This window comes from Pseudophryne corroboree, chromosome 6, assembly GCF_028390025.1.
Source record: "Pseudophryne corroboree isolate aPseCor3 chromosome 6, aPseCor3.hap2, whole genome shotgun sequence".
NCBI classification, from domain to species: domain Eukaryota; kingdom Metazoa; phylum Chordata; class Amphibia; order Anura; family Myobatrachidae; genus Pseudophryne; species Pseudophryne corroboree.
In genome coordinates this window covers 419,031,257-419,050,250 of record NC_086449.1, presented here as the reverse complement: position 1 = coordinate 419,050,250, position 18,994 = coordinate 419,031,257, and the positions used below count along the sequence as shown (strand labels likewise).

General features: G+C 44.0%; 1 protein-coding gene across 1 annotated transcript in view; it reads left to right on the top strand.

Moving 5' to 3' along the window:
- Window positions 1-246: 246 nt before the first annotated feature.
- The window catches only part of CD36 (CD36 molecule (CD36 blood group)), a 111,163-nt gene continuing 92,415 nt past the window's right edge, over window positions 247-18,994 (top strand). Inside the window, exons 1-2 of the mRNA XM_063930465.1 lie at window positions 247-477; window positions 6,890-7,047. Of these exons, the coding sequence (XP_063786535.1) occupies window positions 358-477; window positions 6,890-7,047 (278 nt within the window). The 5' untranslated portion in view covers window positions 247-357. The remainder of the gene's footprint in view (window positions 478-6,889; window positions 7,048-18,994) is intronic.

Genomic DNA, 18,994 nt, shown 5'->3' with positions numbered 1-18,994 from the left:
TGGTAAATAGGGTTCCACTAAGTGTAGCCAAAGCTCATATGAGAGATTGTACTTGAAAATGGCTAATTCCTATGGGCAACAGCACCTTTTCCTCACCAGCTTTCAGAGATTTACATATAAGCATTTTTTCACTATATTGTCACTTTAAAATACACAGCCAGTAAAATCTATTATCTAATCGTAAGCTGGTAGTTTCTTGAACTTTAATCCTTAATGAAGGACATGGATTTCCTTTATCACTACAGTTAACAATATTGCTGGAACTGTCAGCCATAGTGCAAAAAAGCACTATATAAGTCACTGATGCCTTAAAACTGTCTCACCATACTGTTCGGATTCTCCCCAACAAGAAACACTATGTGCTGCAATGCAAAATGCTGGTTAATTGCGGGATCTATTATTGGTGGACTGCTGGCTATTCTCGGAGGAGTCCTTATACCTGTGGGGGATATAATTATTAATGGTGAAATAGATAAGGTAAAGTATATACAGTGATTAATAGTAGACGAAGAATAAAGTCATAGCCATAATGCTTTTATTTAATTGCTTTAGTCAGTTGTAAGAACTGCAAATGTTTACTTTTGCTGCAGGCTAAGCCATTAACATACACAGAATCCTGGTTTTTGGTTTGGAATGTACAGTAACTGACACGTAATGGTTCTTAGCTAGATTCAGTCAATCAATCAAATGTGTAGCTGCACATAAGCATAAATACACCTGTTTTTAGATGTATCATTTTGCACCTAGTATCTGGCTGATGCATGTGTGCACTGCTGATCAGATGTATTATCAAAGCCAGCATACAGGGGGCAGGCACACTACAAAATGCAACCAATTTAGACATATTAGTTGATCTGGAAAGTTGTCTGCCTGTCAGCCCTTTTAATACATACATTTGCTAAAATAATCTACAGTAATTTTCATAACTTTCCATTCACCGAAGGTGGCTCCTACATTGGTAACTAACTGTGGGTCTGAGTTGGACGCAGACACTTTTATTGTATGTGCTATTGTATGTGCTATTATCATGTAGCATAAAAAAAAACACAAATATATGACCCAAAGCATGTACTATTGTCATGTATTAATAGCAGAGCCAGTTCCAGACCAAGTGAACCCAGAGTAAACATTTCTGGCCCCTGTATACCCTACATTAATAAACTTTCTATACCCACCACTACATTAGTCACCCCTCTATACCCTACATTACATTACTGACCCCTCTATATCCGACACTACATTACTGACCCCTCTATATCCTACACTACATTACTGACCCCTCTATACCTTACACTACATTACTGACCCCTCTATACCCTAACACTACATTACTGACCCCTCTATACCCTACGCTACATTACTGACCCCTCTATACCCTACGCTACATTACTGACCTCTCTATACACTACTCTACATTACTGACCCCTCTATACACTACACTACATTACTGACCGCTCTATATCCTACACTACATTACTGACCCCTCTATACCCTACACTACATTACTGACCCCTCTATACCCTACACTACATTACTGACCCCTCTATACCCTACGCTACATTACTGACCCCTCTATATCCTACACTACATTACTGACCCCTCTATACCCTACACTACATTACTGACCCCTCTATACCCTACACTACATTACTGACCCCTCTATACCCTACGCTACATCACTGACCCCCCTATACGCTACTCTACATTACTGACCCCTCTATACACTACACTACATCACTGACCCCACTATACGCTACTCTACATTACTGACCCCTCTATACACTACACTACATCATTGACCCCTCTATACCCTACACTACATTACTGACCCCTCTATACCCTACACTACATCACTGACCCCTCTATACCTGCCACTACATCACTGACCCCTCTATACCCTACACTACATCCCTGAACCTCTATATTCTACACTACCTCCCTGACCCCTCTATACCCACCACTACCTCACTGACCCCTCTATACCCTACACTACATTACTGACACCTCTATACACTAAACTACATTACTGACCCCTTTATACCATACACTACATTACTGACCCCTCTATACACTCCACTACATCACTGACCCCGCTATACGCTACTCCACTATACATTACTGACCCTCTATATGCTACTCTACATTACTGCCCCATATATACGCTACTCTACATTACTGACCCCTCTATACGCTAGTCTACATTACTGAAAGTACAATATATAGGGGTGTATGTAATAGGGTCCAAGTTTGCGGGATGCCAGCCATACTTGAATGTTTTTGTAAATGGGAATCATTTACAAGACTTAGTTTTGACTTATAAATGATTGTCCCTTTAAAAAAACTTCTAAGCTCGGCAGTCATCCCGCACCTCTGGTAAATTCAAACCCTTATAATTTAACCATTAAGTGTTAAATCCACCTTGGGAGTTATGTATAAGCTATTAAAAACCTAGCACTGCCTAACAAATATGTAAAGTGGATTTAATATAAGCCCATCAATGGAATGGGCATTAGTGGGTGGCAATTGGGTTGCAGGCATGCATACACACTCGAGATCTGTCTTGTGTGAGTGTTATGGGCATGTAGCTAGACTTCTGCTATTCTGAGGCATGTATACGAAGAAGGGCAGACTGTTTCTGATGGGTGTCTTGTACCTAGCATGGGGCCTGTGTAAGTGGCAATACAAAATATGATGGTTGCAGCTGTGGATGACTGAAGCCATATGTAAACTCACATTAACGCATGTGCAAGCTACGGGGGATGGAGAAGGATCCTTTAGATCCTCTCCATGGAGTTACTACAAAAAAAGGCCCATAAGCTTCGAGCCGGTATCCGAATCCAGCTCGGGACTTCCCGCCAGACTCGGAAATCAGAATAAGACAAAACGTCATCATCCCGCTGTCAGATTCTCAGGGGTTTTGGATTCCATATAAACAGCTGCGCGCATTGCCGCCATTTTCACTCCGGACTTGGAGAATGAGGGAGACAGACCTCTGTCTCTCTTTGGTTGGTGGCATCGGGTGAGGTTAGTGTGTGCTCTGTAGGGGTGCTTCTGCAGTCACTGTGGTGTACCTGTGCTGTGTTAGAGGTGCTGTTCTGGCTGTCACTGGTGTTTCATGTGCTGTTATGGATGCTGCAGCTGTACATGGGTGTTGCTGTCCTGGCTGTCACTGTGTTATACAGGTGGCAGGAGCTCTGCCCTCCTGTATGCTGTAAAATATAGGGGTACTGCTGTTAAAATAACATTACACTGGCCCTGTATTCTGTAAAAATTCAGGGGTGCAGTTAAAAATTAAAAGCACGCTGCTCCTGTATGCTGTAAAATATAGGGGTGCTGCTGTTAAAATAACATTACACTGGCCCTGTATGCTGTATAAATTCAGGGGTGCAGTTGTTAAAAATTTGAAGCACACTGGTCCTGTATCCTGTAAAAATATAGGGGTACTGCTGTTAAAATATCATTATACTGGCCGTGTATGCTGTAAAAATTCAGGGGTGCAGTTGTTAAAAATTAAAAGCACATTGGTCCTGTATGCTGTAAAAATATAGGGGTAGTGCTGTTAAAATAAATGTACACTGGCTCTGTATGCTACAAAAAATCAGGGGTGCAGTGAAAATAAATGTACACTGGCCCTGTATGCTGTAAAAATATAGGGTACTGCTGTTAAAATAATATTACACTGGCCCTGTATTGTGTGCTGTAATAATTCTAGTGTGCAGTGAAAATAAATGTGCACTGGCCCTGTCTTGTATGCTGTAAAAATTCAGGGGTGCAGTGAAAATAAATGTACACTGGCCTTGTCTTGTATGCTGTAATAATTCTAGTGTGCAGTGAAAATCAATGTACACTAGCCCTGTCTTGTATGCTGTAAAAATTCAGGGGTGCAGTGAAAATAAATGTACACTCGCCCTGTCTTGTATGCTTTAATAATTCTAGTGTGCAGTGAAAATCAATGTACACTGGTCCTGTATGCTGTAAAAATTCTAGGGTGCAGTGAAAATAAATGTATACTGGCCCTGTATGCTATAAAAATTCTAGGGTGCAGTGAAAATAAATGTACACTGGCCCTGTCTTGTATGCTATAAAATTACAGGGGTGTTGTGAAAATAGAGGGGTGCTGGCACTGTCCGTGGTTGAGATGTCTAGGCCTGACCTTCACAACACTGTATGGGAAGAGGAGACTCCTACCACCATTTTCACGCCCCCTGCAAGTGCTGGGAGGAGCACCACCAGTCCAGTTGCTTATATTGAGATTGAGGATGTCACTGTAGAAGTACACCAGGATGAGGAGGATATGGGTGTACCTGGCGCTGTGGAGGAAGTTGACGAGGAGGATTCTGATGGTAATGTGGTTTGTTTGAATAAGGCACCAGTGGAGACAGTTGTTGCCCATGGGATGAAAAAGCCCATTGTCATGCCTGGGCAAAATACCAAAAAAGCCACCTCTTCGGTGTGGAATTATTTCTCCACAAATCCGGACAACAGGTGTCAAGCCATCTGTTGCCATTGTCAATCCATAATAAGTAGGTGTAATGATGTTAACCACCTAGGAACATCCTCTCTTATACGTCACCTGCAGCGCATTCATCATAAGTCATAAGTCATTGCAAGTTCAGAAACTTTGGGTAATAGTGTAAGCAGTCCACTGACACCTAAATGATGTGGTTTGTTTGTTTGTTTGAATAGTATTTCTCTGTGAGGATGAGGATGTAAACACTGAAGGCGGGTGGAATCTGAGGATGAGGATGACATCTTGCCACAGTAAAGCCAGTTTGTGCAATTGCTTTTTTTCTTTGGTGGGGGCCCAAACAAACCAATCATTTCAGCCACGGTCATGTGGCAGACCCTGTTACTGAAGTGATTGGTTTGTTAAAGTGTGCATGTCCTGTTTATACAAAATAAGGGATCTTCTATTCCTAAGGGCTGCATAGGGTTATCGCAAGACCTTGCGGTGTTAGAAGAACAGAGTTTTAGTGATCTTGCATTGCATCAGCTTTCCATTGCACTGCAGCACTAGATGGGCCAGGAGCTCCTGTGAGGCCCAAACAGTTACTGAATAAGGCCCAGTATGGAGTCTCATGGTGGCTTAAAGCCAGTAAAATGTCTGGCTTGCCAGGCTGAGGCATGCTGTGGGCATATAGGTTAGCATTGCTTCCTCCTACAGTCCTACTTATAGTATGAAATGTGTTTGTACTGTAGAGTGGTAAGCTCTACTAGGACAGGGGCTCAATAACAAAAAAAATTACTGCACAGTTGTGCTTAGTACTTTACCGAACCCACCCGTACTCAACTTGCCGCATCCGGGGCTGCTGTAGGGGCTCAGGAGGGGCTGCTAAAACTTCTAAGGGGCATCTTTTTTTAAAAATAAAATATGAATAAACAATGGGGAAAAAAGAAACCCATGAGATTTTCTCAAAATAAGTATAACTGGGACAGCATAACTTTTAGGGGGCACACACTAATGGCCTGAGGGGAAGCAGTGGTCTACCTGCTCTGGATTGGTGGGAAATTAGAATGAAACAGAGAACATTACACATAAAAGAGGTCTTATTACTTTACTAATTGACCCATTCATGTGTGTGTGTGTGTGTGTGTGTGTATATATATATATATACATACTCTCATATCCATATATACCCTTATATACAGATACACATTTGCATTAGTACTTACCATAGTATCAGGATGCAAACTGTTAATTATCAGCCCAGCAGCTGGCTTCTAGTCAATCATATTTCCCCAAAGGAAGAGGGGAGGAGAGCTGGGCAGAGGAGGATATCAGTGACAAGAAGCCCAGACTGCAGATACAGTCTGGAGCAGGGAAGATAGGTCTGGGTCACAGTGGAGTCCGGAATAGCGGGCATGGTGGATGCTGAGCTTGATAAGAACCATTGCCCCTGCCAATACCATGTTAATGAAGGATGTCTCTTCCAGATATAGTCTTCATTTTTTCTGCTATGGGAACTCAGCGACGCCCTCAAGGGGCCAGTACTCTGGGTGACAGCCCTGTCAGTCTGTCCCTTGAGTGTTAAGACCACCAGATCACAAACACCTGAAGGGGTGGTGGCTTAGCCATATGTTTGCAAATATATGTAACTGAGATTTCAGCACTCCTACTATCATATAGGATGTAACTATCATTACTGGTCCATTATAGTGTGCTGGGGGGCTCTTGTGTTTTTTGTCTTGTTTACAGTGGCTGCAGCTGCATCATTTGCCACAGTCTGTGTCTGTGCCTTTCCACTTATGCCACATACCCTTCCCTGGTGTACATTCAAATGTGCAAGGATTGATACACCCCCTGTATCAATGTCCATGCTGAAATACTACTTGGCGAGCCTTTATAAAAGGGCTGGATTAAGGGAAGGTCAACGGGGCTGGTAGTCCCAGGGCGCAAACACTTTAGGGGCCCCCACACACTGCTGCTCCAAGCAGAGTAGTGTAACTCCTGCGGCTCAGCTGGAGAGCTATGTGCAGGCAGTCTTGTGGGACAGTGCAGTGAATTCCTGTGAGACACTGATCCTGACTGTCCGTGTCTGGTGCGTGATGTTTTATAGAGGCAACCATTTACAAGGCAAAACCGAACAGGTTTTGCCTTGTAAATGATTGCCGCTTTAAAAATACAAGCGGACTCGCAGAAATTCCTGAACAGCAAGTACCTCGCGGGTTATTACATATTGCCCCATGTGTCCAAATCTTGTTCTGCGACTCTACATACAATATCGGGATGCATGAGCTATGCAACTCAGATTCATGCCCGAAAATATAAAGCCTTGGCCATTTGCATGAACATTGGCATAGCATGCTACTCTGTATCAGGCCCTATATGGAGGTAAAACACAACTGGAGGTCACTACTTTGTACTAACAACCTGTTTCTTATGTAACAGGAAGCGGTTATTGAAGAAGGAACTATTGCTTATGAGAACTGGATTGTGCCGGGAAGCCCTGTCTATAGGGAATTTTGGATTTTTAATGTATCAAATCCAGACGAAGTCATAAATGGATCACAGCCAATATTAGAGCAACATGGGCCTTACACATATTTGTAAGTATGACTGATTTTAATCGCTGTAGTAAATCACATTTCTGATTCCTACATTTTAATCACATGAGCAAGTCTTACATATAATTTTTAAACAGATGAAATGCGTCATCGTTTCCAGCATGTGAATATAATTTTCTGGGCACATTGCCGCTATACAAGTTTATCTAAACCATGCCACGTGGCGTGGTGTAGCTCCAGGAGATCTCAGCGCACTACAAAGATGACCTGTTCACTGTACTTGGTCATCATAATGTGATTTTTGTTTTAGCATTGTAAAGGAAACTATTCAATAAATATTTACATAGACCCACAGAGAATAGGAATAGCTATTGATAATTGAATTTTAAAAAAAAAGAGGTGCAGTTTGTCAATATTGAAAAATAGGATTTTTTCAAGACAACTTTGTAGAACCTTTGTCTGTCTCTGGAAATACAGTAAGAGACGTTGGCTACTGTGATGTTTTCAAGTTAAGAAAATGACCTTTGATTTAGCAAATATGCTATAACAGGCAGCTGCAATGCAATGCCCAGTTTACATCTGCAGTCTAGAGGGGAAATCACTGTAGGAAAACAAACATATCGGTAATGCATCATTTAACATTCTGCTGTAACTCTTCTCTAGATTCACCTTGTCCCTGTTCAGGTACAGTATATAAGAGCTGAAGTTCAGCTGGGGAATAAAATGTTAATGATATATATATATATATATATATATATATACATACATACACATACCGCCGGCACTCAGACTGCCCCCAGGGCTGACTTGCTCCGGTGCCCTCCACTAGGGTACGACCCCCAAATCCATAGAACAACAAATGAGGCGGCACTTCCGAGTGCAGCCTCATTTGTTGTTCTATATATATATATATCATGCTTGCCTTTGTTATTACCACTGCTAAATGAACCTGATTCGTGAAGCGGTAAAAATACCACTAGTCGGGATACCAGCGGTTACAGTGCCGACACCGGAATCCCGACTAGCAGTGAAATGCCGATGCCAGAATACCTGTGACACAGGCTGCTCTTCCTCTGAGGGGTGTCCATGACAACCATAGAGGGAGAATATAACCATGCCCACAGCGTGGCAACTGAGGCAAGCCTGCAGGGGGCTATCTAGCACTTGCCCCGCTGCCGGCATTCTGGCGGACGGCATCCCGCTGTCGGGATCATGACAGCCTGGATCCAGTCCGCTGGTAATTCATACTGAACACCCTGATTCAGAGTAGGACAAAAAGCCGATGTTTGCACAATTACCGATGTTTTTGCTACTGTGCAGCAGATTTGCACTGCACAATGGTCTTGCGACGCTGCCTGTATTGTAGATTATGATGCAGAGTGATTAACAGATAGTGACCATTTGTGGGTGGTAACATGGTTGTGACGGCTCAAAAGCAGGTGTGCTGTATCCATGTCAGAGCCAATGGTTGCATCTTCGGACTTCTCTGACCCTGATGGCTTACTTGTGATGGGCATTCTGAGCAACCATAGAGCTCCGATGGTGCAACTGACATGCATCCGATGGTGCATATTTGTACGCAAGTGGCAGATCTGTTACGCCAACAGTGGGCATCAATTTACAAATCCTGTGGACTTTGGCATTGCATAACTTTGCATACAAAGACACTGCAGTGATGGGCATTGTGTCCACCTCTGAATCAGACCCTGTGTCTAGGGTTAATTAGCTGTCCTGAATCACTCATGTAGTGACATTTTGGGGTTTGATTCAGAATGGACAGAGTGCCGTCCTGTGCTGCAAAGTACTAATGTTCAGTACTTTGCACATGTACAGGACCCGTTCTGCGTGTGCGCAGACAGGACCTGCAACACAGGACGCAGGAAGGCAGTAGACTGTTATTGATAGTCTGCTGCTGCTTGTAGGGTGGGCAGGGGGCGCAGATGGCCTGTTTCTCAAATGGTGTGTCACCTCCACTGTGGGGGAAAAATGAGGCCAGTATCTACATCAGAGGACAGAGATTTCCTGGCCTCTCGGTAACTCCTGTGGTGCCAGTTTGCGCAACCCCATGGCTCACGTATCCACCCAATGTTGTCGGAGATAATCTGATGCTGCGTCCTAGCACATAGTCCGGATCAGTAACATTGTGACACCTCCTGCTACAGTACTATTTTAGAGCTATTGCTGCTGCTTCTTCTTCTCCTTCCACATCTGAATCAGCCCCAATAAGCAAGGGATCACATAAGATAACAAAGGGCTTGATTCACAGGTGGATGCAATGCCGTTATTTGCACAGTTGAGCGAATATTTACTACTGCACAAAGTCTAGGAAACCCTAACTGTGCATGTGCAAACCATTGTGTGTGATGGCAAATGCATTTGTATATGACATCGATATGACTTGATACAGAATCTGCAAACCATTAGCCTTTCATGGTGGAGACTGGGAGCTGACCTGAAATACTGCAATAGGAGGTGTCATGGGGGTGTTATATGAGTGTCATAGGCATGTTTCGGCAAGCGGCTGCAAACTTTAGATAAAGTTACAAGGGAGACTCTGTGCCAGGGAGGGGCTGCACGAGGACTCAATGTTGTGACCATTGGAGTGTTGATGGTGGAGTGATAGGATCCACCAGCACTGTTGAGCATTGCTGCTCACATATGCAAATTGGTTGTTACAGGGTTGTCTCAGTCATGTATACAAGAGGAATACTTAAGCATATTTTTGTAGTTAAGACTCTGTTAGAAATTGCAGCCTTGCAATCAGTTCTCAAATGTACATTTTAGAGCTTTACATAATTATCCAACTACGTTATTGGGGAAGTCATGAAAGTGCAAACAGGAAAATCATCATCTTGTAATATGAAAGTATGAATAAACATTGTTTACATCATAGGAATATATTCATTGAAAACATATTTATATTACTTAGCTTCCAAGCAGACATTATTAAATCCGCTGAGGGTAAAAGGGTGATTTTCAAAAATACTTGACTGCAGCTCATTTGCCATTTTGAGATGTTATTATTTGTTATGAAATGCCACTGCTTATCTCACTTCTGGGTCTCTGTAGTTAATAGGCGGCCGGGATGAGAGAGCACTTCCGCCCAGCGATCCCTGCTGGTTGCTAGGCAACCATACTGGCTCCTCCCATTGGACAGTCTGCTGTTAAAAGCCAGTCAGCCCAGCTCCCAATGCTGGTTATAGCTTCTGCTTTTGTTAGTACAGTATATGCTGCTGGCCCATGTCCTCAGTTCCTGTGGATACCCCCTTTGGTCCTATGGATACTCTGCCAATTTGTCTGCCTGTCTAATCCCAGTCCTTGTTCTGTCTGCACACACATTCTATCCTACTGTGCAAACCTTTCTCTGGAGTTCTCGTACTCAGCCTGCATACCATCTACACCGTGTATGCTATATGACTCAAAATGCCTGCATTCCACCTCACTGCACTTCTTCTACCTATGTTGAGATCCTAGTTCATTCCTGACCCTCCACCTTTTGTGCTCACCAATTTCCGGGGGGCTGAAATTGGCAGAAGACCCGTTCACCGGCTCTAGGAGTCTCACACAAATAGCACTTAAGTACCCTGAGTTTATCTTATTTTTGTGCAACTAACCCTCTGGGGGTGGCAGCTAGGAGTAAACCCCCCTTCAATGCTAATCCCCCTAGTGCCTAACCCTAACCCTCCCCCCCGGGCCCTAACCCTAACAGTAACCCCCAATACTTACCTTTGGGATGTCAGCTGGCAGCGTTCTATTACTCTCCCGTAAATGTTTGATTTTTAATGATACTCAAGAATTATTGCTAATTAAGGACTATCTTACACATTTATTTGGACAATTTTACAATCTGGGTGCATTGAATTTGAGTGCATGCACGAATACTGTAAGTACATTATTACATTTTCAAACATATTAAACATTATTAAATGGCGTGATGTCCCCTTTCTTTGACCATTGATGAAATGAAGTCAGAATGGTTTGCTCTTACTTTTTTCCTTTCTAAGAATGAAATTCAAAATGTATCCCATCCATCAGAATACCGACAGTCCTCTCTAAAGTCCCCTAACCCTCCTCTGCCCCTTACCCTAAACCTAACCATCCCGGGAGGTGCCTAGCCCTACCTCTCCCTTCCCTGCTGCCTAAACCTAACCATCCCAGCTTGATGCCTAAACCTAACCCCCATCCCTGATCCCTAAACCTAACTGTCCCTGCACCCTAACCCCCCTTCTCCTGCCTAAACCTAACCTCCGCCCCCCAGTGTTCAGCAGCGCCTCCCGCTGTCAGCGCGATCGGAATGCCGGCTGTCAGCATTGTCTATCCCGTGTGGTGTCGGTATCTAGATGCCGTGGTTGCTTCCTCCGTCGTGATCTCAGCACCAGTGTATCATTCGCCAAGATCCCATCCGTTGGGAAGTTAACAGCTTTACGCATATAGGTGGTCATTCCGAGTTGATCGCACATAGCAACTTTTTGCTGCTTATGCGATCAACTTGGCGCCGCCTATAGGGGAGTTTATTTTAGCATAGCAGGGCTGCGATCGCTTGTGCAGCCCTGCTATGCTAAAAAAGTTTCCTGCAAAACAAGACCAGCCCTGCAGCTACTTACCCAGTGTGACGGATCCAGCGATGAAGGTCCCGGCTGTGACGTCAGACATCCGCCCTTCAAACGACTGGACATGCCTGCGTTCGCCTTACCATGCCCGGGAAATGGTGAGTAGACGCCCCGATCCTCCTTCCCGCTAATTATCTTCTTGCGATCGGGCCTGCGATCACTTTCTTCGGTCCTGGCGTTGTTGCCCATCACTGCCTGGCTTTCTTCGGTCCTGCCGTCCCTGGGCAACAACACGCATGTTCAATACGGATGCCGCGCAGCCGCAGTTTCAGACCCGTTCGCACCGCAGCGAAGAACTGCTGTGTGCGAACAGGTTGGAATGACCCCCTATGTGCAGTGGAGGGAGAATTTTTTTTAAAAAACAGCAAAACTAACACTTTTTTGGGTGAATTTTCCATTAGCCACATTGACAAAATTAGTTCAACCCATATCTGCCATTGTGTATGCAACATGTGTGTGTATTTCTCACTTAGGGCCTGGTTCAGATTTGCACACAATGCCAAACCTCACACTGTTCAGTGATTTTTGATTACTGCACATGCATGAAAATCCTTAAAAACTCTTATGGAGCGTCTGTTACACAGTGTGTACGCACAGAGTTACTGTTGCAATTGATACGCACGATATCAGAAATGTCTTTGAAAAGTGGACCATCCTCTTTCAAATGAAATTCTAGGAGCCAGGCTCTTCTAGTATTTACGTATGTGGTACAAGGTGTTATTGTTAACTACATGTTGGCCATACTTCACAACCACACAGAGTTCAGCGGGATAGTCCCGCTTTTGGCACTGTTCTGCTGTCCGACCTGCAGGAGGCAGTGCTGAGGACACCAAGCAGGTGCTGTAGTGCTGGGCTCATCCCTGGCATGATGTGAATGGGGGGGGACATGAAGTCACATATCAGGGTGTGCGGCCTAGTACAGGCATGAAGTCTTGGGATGGCACGGCAGAATGTTTGGAGGTATGTGTTAACATAATAGCGAATAAAGGGCACCATCTTTTGAAAGAGGGATCTCCCCACTCTCAAAGGAAGATGCCCTTTAGTTTAGCCATCCATGGACTTTTTAATGCTTTCTGTAGTGTACAGTGTGAACGTATTAAAATCATGGTGAGGCAGGATGTTAGTAGGAGGACCAATTACTAGTTATAATAACAACGGGGTTTTGGGTTTATGGCTAATTCCATGCAATGAATGCAAACTCCAAAAACCTCTCTAATACACCCTGTCTTGTATACTGTCTAAAAAAGTTATTTTCTTCATGCTCACAAAAGCAGAACCTCTGCAGGAGCAACAAAGAACGCAGCAATAAGTGGAACCATTTGCTAAAAATACAATAACAAGGAGTTTGCTACTGCTGCCAATAGATCATTATTATCTAGTACTAGCTTGAGTACCCGGTGATGGCCGGGATTTTAAGAATGTCTGTTTAAAAGAATAAATGTAAATATTAAACACACAGTATAAATAACATTGTAGATAGCTGAATACCCATGCTTTGCTACGGGATGAGGATGGTAAATTATCATGATAGTTGTTCGTTAATTTACATTGGTTGGAGATCTAGTATATAGGCATTTCTTGCTTCCCTGATGCACTTTGTGTAGTGGCCGGAACCCTTTTTGGTCCCCCAAGGGACCCTGCTCTTCCCACTATACAACTCTCAGTCTGTGGCTTCCTGCTGCCTCCATTCTCCTCGTCACATCATGTCAGTGCCCCTGTGAAATTATCGTTTTTTTTTAGAGATGAGCGGGTTCGGTTCGCCGAGAACCGAACTCCACTTGTCAAACAGGGTTCCAAGCCCGGCTCGGTTATTCCCGCCTGCCTCGGAAAACCCGAACGAGGCAAAACGTCATCATCCAGCTGTCGGATTCTCGTGGGATTCGGATTCCATATAAAGAGTTGCGCGCCGCCGCCATTTTCACTTGGGCATTGTAGAGAGTACAGAGAGGACGTGGCTACATTCTATCAGTGTCAGTTCTCAGTATCAGTGCTCAGTATCATTGCTCATTGTCTTGTACTGCATCGTGCTGCTCAGTAATACTAGTACAGTGTCTTGTGCTGCATCTTGCTGCTGTAGGGTGCTGTGGTAGTAGTGTCCTGTGACTGTGCATCGGTCATCATCATTCCAGTCACAGTGGTATCTGGGGGGTGACAATTCCAGAGTGCTTTTGTGCTGCTCACTAATACTAGTACAGTGTCTTGTGCTGCATCGTGCTGCTCAGTGTCAGTTCTCAGTAGTATCATCAGTGCTCAGTATCAGTGCTCATTGTCTTGTGTTGCATCGTGCTGCTCAGTAATACATTACTAATACTAGTACAGTGTCTTGTGCTGCATCTTGCTGCTGTAAGGTGCTGTGGTAGTAGTGTCCTGTGACTGTGCATCGGTCATCATCATTCCAGTCACAGTGGTATCTGAGTGGTGACAATTCCAGAGTGCTTTTATGCTGTTCACTAATACTAATACTAGTACAGTGTCTTGTGCTGCATCATGCTGCTCAGTGTCAGTTCTCTCAGTAGTATCATCATTGCTCAGTATCACTGCTCAGTAGTATCATCAGTGCTCAGTATCACTGCTCAGTAGTATCATCAGTGCTCAGTATCACTGGTCAGTGCTCAGTGTCTTGTGCTGCATCGTGCTGCTCAGTGTCAGTTCTCAGTATCACTGCTCAGTAGTATCATCAGTGCTCAGTATCACTGCTCAGTAGTATCATCAGTGCTCAGAATCACTGGTCAGTGCTCAGTGTCTTGTGCTGCTCAGTGTCAGTTCTCAGTATTACTGCTCAGTAGTATCATCAGTGCTCAGTATCACTGCTCAGTAGTATCATCAGTGCTCAGTATCACTGGTCAGTGCTCAGTGTTTTGTGCTGTTCAGTGTCAGTTCTCAGTATCACTGCTCAATAGTATCATCAGTGCTCAGTATCACTGCTCAGTAGTATCATCAGTGCTCAGTATCACTGGTCAGTGTTCAGTGTTTTGTGCTGTTCAGTGTCAATTCTCAGTATCACTGCTCAGTAGTATCATCAGTGCTCAGTATCACTGCTCAGTAGTATCATCAGTGCTCAGAATCACTGGTCAGTGCTCAGTGTCTTGTGCTGCTCAGTGTCAGTTCTCAGTATTACTGCTCAGTAGTATCATCAGTGCTCAGTATCACTGCTCAGTAGTATCATCAGTGCTCAGTATCACTGGTCAGTGCTCAGTGTTTTGTGCTGTTCAGTGTCAGTTCTCAGTATCACTGCTCAATAGTATCATCAGTGCTCAGTATCACTGCTCAGTAGTATCATCAGTGCTCAGTATCACTGGTCAGTGTTCAGTGTTTTGTGCTGTTCAGTGTCAGTTCTCAGTATCACTGCTCAATAGTATCATCAGTGTTCAATATCATTGCTCAGTAGTATCATCAGTGCTCAGTATCACTGGTCAGTGCTCAGTGTCTTGTGCTGCTCAGTGTCAATTCTCAGTATCACTGCTCAGTAGTATCATCAGTGCTCAGTATCACTGGTCAGTGCTCAATGTCTTGTGCTGCATCGTGCTGCTCAGTGTCAGTTCTCAGTATCACTGCTAACTAGTATCATCAGTGCTCAGTATCACTGCTCAATAGTATCATCAGTGCTCAGTATCACTGGTCAGTGCTCAGTGTCTTGTGCTGCTCAGTGTCAGTTCTCAGTATCACTGCTCAGTAGTATCATCAGTGCTCAGTATCACTGCTCAGTAGTATCATCAGTGCTCAGTATCACTGGTCAGTGCTCAGTGTCAGTTCTCAGTATCACTGCTCAGTAGTAACATCAGTGCTCAGTATCACTGGTCAGTGATCAGTGTCTTGTGCTGCATCATGCTGCTCAGTGTCAGTTCTCAGTATCACTGCTCAGTAGTATCATCAGTGCTCAGTATCACTGCTCAGTAGTATCATCAGTGCTCAGAATCACTGGTCAGTGCTCAGTGTCTTGTGCTGCTCAGTGTCAGTTCTCAGTATCACTGCTCAGTAGTATCATCAGTGCTCAGTATCACTGCTCAGTAGTAGTATCATCAGTGCTCAGTATCACTGGTCAGTGTTCAGTGTCTTGTGCTGATCAGTGTCAGTTCTCAGTATCACTGCTCAGTAGTATCATCAGTGCTCAGTATCACTGCTCAGTGGTATCATCAGTGCTCATTATCACTGGTCAGTGCTCAGTGTTTTGTGTTGCTCAGTGTCGGTTCTCAGTATCACTGCTCAATAGTATCATCAGTGCTCAGTATCACTGCTCAGTAGTATCATCAGTGCTCAGTATCACTGGTCAGTGCTCAGTGTCTTGTGCTGCATCATGCTGCTCAGTGTCCGTTCTCAGTATCACTGCTCAGTAGTATCATCAGTGCTCAGTATCACTGCTCAGTAGTATCATCAGTGCTCCGAATCACTGTTCAGTGCTCAGTGTCTTGTGCTGCTCAGTGTCAGTTCTCAGTATCACTGCTTAGTAGTATCATCAGTGCTCAGTATCACTGCTCAGTAGTATCATCAGTGCTCAGTATCACTGGTCAGTGCTCAGTGTCTTGTGCTGCTCAGTGTCAGTTCTCAGTATCACTGCTCAGTAGTATCATCAGTGCTCAGTATCACTGGTCAGTATTCAGTGTCTTGTGCTGATCAGTGTCAGTTCTCAGTATCACTGCTCAGTAGTATCATCAGTGCTCAGTATCACTGCTCAGTGGTATCATCAGTGCTCATTATCACTGGTCAGTGCTCAGTGTTTTGTGTTGCTCAGTGTCGGTTCTCAGTATCACTGCTCAATAGTATCATCAGTGCTCAGTATCACTGCTCAGTAGTATCATCAGTGCTCAGTATCACTGGTCAGTGCTCAGTGTCTTGTGCTGCATCATGCTGCTCAGTGTCAGTTCTCAGTATCACTGCTCAGTAGTATCATCAGTGCTCAGTATCACTGCTCAGTAGTATCATCAGTGCTCCGAATCACTGTTCAGTGCTCAGTGTCTTGTGCTGCTCAGTGTCAGTTCTCAGTATCACTGCTTAGTAGTATCATCAGTGCTCAGTATCACTGCTCAGTAGTATCATCAGTGCTCAGTATCACTGGTCAGTGCTCAGTGTCTTGTGCTGCTCAGTGTCAGTTCTCAGTATCACTGCTCAGTAGTATCATCAGTGCTCAGTATCACTGGTCAGTGCTCAGTGTCTTGTGCTGCATCGTGCTGCTCAGTGTCAGTTCTCAGTATCACTGCTCAGTAGTATCATCAGTGCTCAGTATCACTGCTCAGTAGTATCATCAGTGCTCAGAATCACTGGTCAGTACTCAGTGTCTTGTGCTGCTCAGTGTCAGTTCTCAGTATCACTGCTCAGTAGTATCAGTGCTCAGTATCACTGCTCAGTAGTATCATCAGTGCTCAGAATTACTGGTCAGTGCTCAGTGTCAGTGCACCTCTTTTTCTCTTTTCTTTGCATCATGTGCTCTTTGGGGACTATTTTTTTTAAAAGTGCCATCCTGTCTGACACTTCCGTATATATCCAGTGGTACTGCCATTTTGATATAATTCCCGACATTACTGCCATTTAATTCCAGTGATTTTGTCATTTTCTTCCAGTGATTTGGACCAATAATTCCATTGATTATAACGAATAATTCCAGTGATATTGCCTTATAATTTACATGATACTGGAGTCTAATTCTAGATGGGCCAGGTGTTTGTGTCGCTTAACTTAGCCATCCAGCGACCATAATCCAGCGACCTTGGTGCACCTCTTTTTTTCTTTGCATCATGTGCTGTTTGGCGACTATTTTTTTTAAAGTGCCATCCTGTCTGACACTTCCGTATATGTCCAGTGGTACTGCCATTTGATATAATTCCCGACATTACTGCCATTTAATTCCAGTGATTGTCATTTTCTTCCAGTGATTTGGACCAATAATACCACTGATTAGAAAAAATAATTCCTGTGATACTGGCTTTTAATTCTAATGATTTTGTCATTTTCTTCCAGTGATTTGGACCAATAATTCCATCAATTCTAACAAATAATTCCAGTGATATTGCCTTATAATTCACATGACACTGGAGTCTAATTCTAGATGGGCCAGGTGTTTGTGTCGCTTAGCTTAGCCATCCAGCGACCGCCATCCAGTAACCTTGGTGCACCTCTTTTTTTCTTTGAATCATGTGCTGTTTGGGGACTATTGTTTTAAGTGCCATCCTGTCTGATACTGCAGTGCCACTCCTAGATGGGCCAGGTGTTTGTGCCGGCCGCTTGGGTCGCTTAGCTTAGTCATCCAGCTACCTCGGTGCAAATTTTTGGACTAAAAATAATATTGTGAGGTGTTCAGAATAGACTGGAAAGAAATGCGTGGAAATTGTGGTTATTGAGGTTAATAATACTATAGGATTAAAATTACCCCCAATTCTATGATTTTAGCTGTTTTTGTGGGGGGGGTTTCAAAAATCACCCGAATCCAAAACACATCCGAATCCAAAACCCGAAAGGGTGGTTTTGCAAAAACGCGTTCGAATTCAAAACATGACCGCAGACCCGAATCCAAAACCAAAACACAAAACACGAAAAATGCCTGCTGCACATCTCTAATTTTTTTTTACAGTTTCTTATATAGCGCAGCACATTATGTATCTCCTGATATACTCTGTGCTGCTGGAGGAACATGCTATTTCCACTATGTAACTCTCAGTGTGTGGGTTTGTGCTACCTGCATTCCCCTCCTCACATCATGTCACTGGCCCTGTCACATGCAGCCCTGTCATCACTGAGATATCATGCATGTCCTGATATAGTCTGTGCTGCTGGCCCACCCCTAGGGGTGCTAGTGGTGTGTTACCCCCACAGTGTTTGTTCCCAGACTGTAAGTCATATGTGTAGCAAGTTTGGTGTAAATTGCTCCAGGCATTCCAGAGTTATGCAGTCTGCTAAAAAACTCTGTGCTGCTGCCTCACCGCTAGGGGTGCTAGGGGTGTCTTACCCCCACAGTGTTTTTTCTCAGCTTGTAAGTCATATGTGTATAAAGTTTGTTGTAAATTGGTCCAGGCATTCAGGAGTTATTCTGTCTCCTGAAATACTCTGTGCTGATGTCCCACGCCTAGGGGCACTAGGGGTGTCTAACCCCCACAGTGTTTGTTTCCAGAGTGTAAGGCATATATGTACCAATTTCTGAGTACTTTGCTCCAGCAATTCCGGAGTTATGCTGTCTCCTGATATACTCTGTGCTACTGTCTACCCCCCTAGGGGTGCTAGGGATTTCTAATTGTTTTAGTTGCCTCAGCCGTGTTTTAATACATTCGTATGTAAAATTTCACGATCTTCGCTTGTAAACTGTGGATTTGTATAGAAAGACAGAAGGACGGATTTTCGTTTTTATATAGTAGATTTGCACCTGCTCCTGACAACCTGCAAATAATACAATC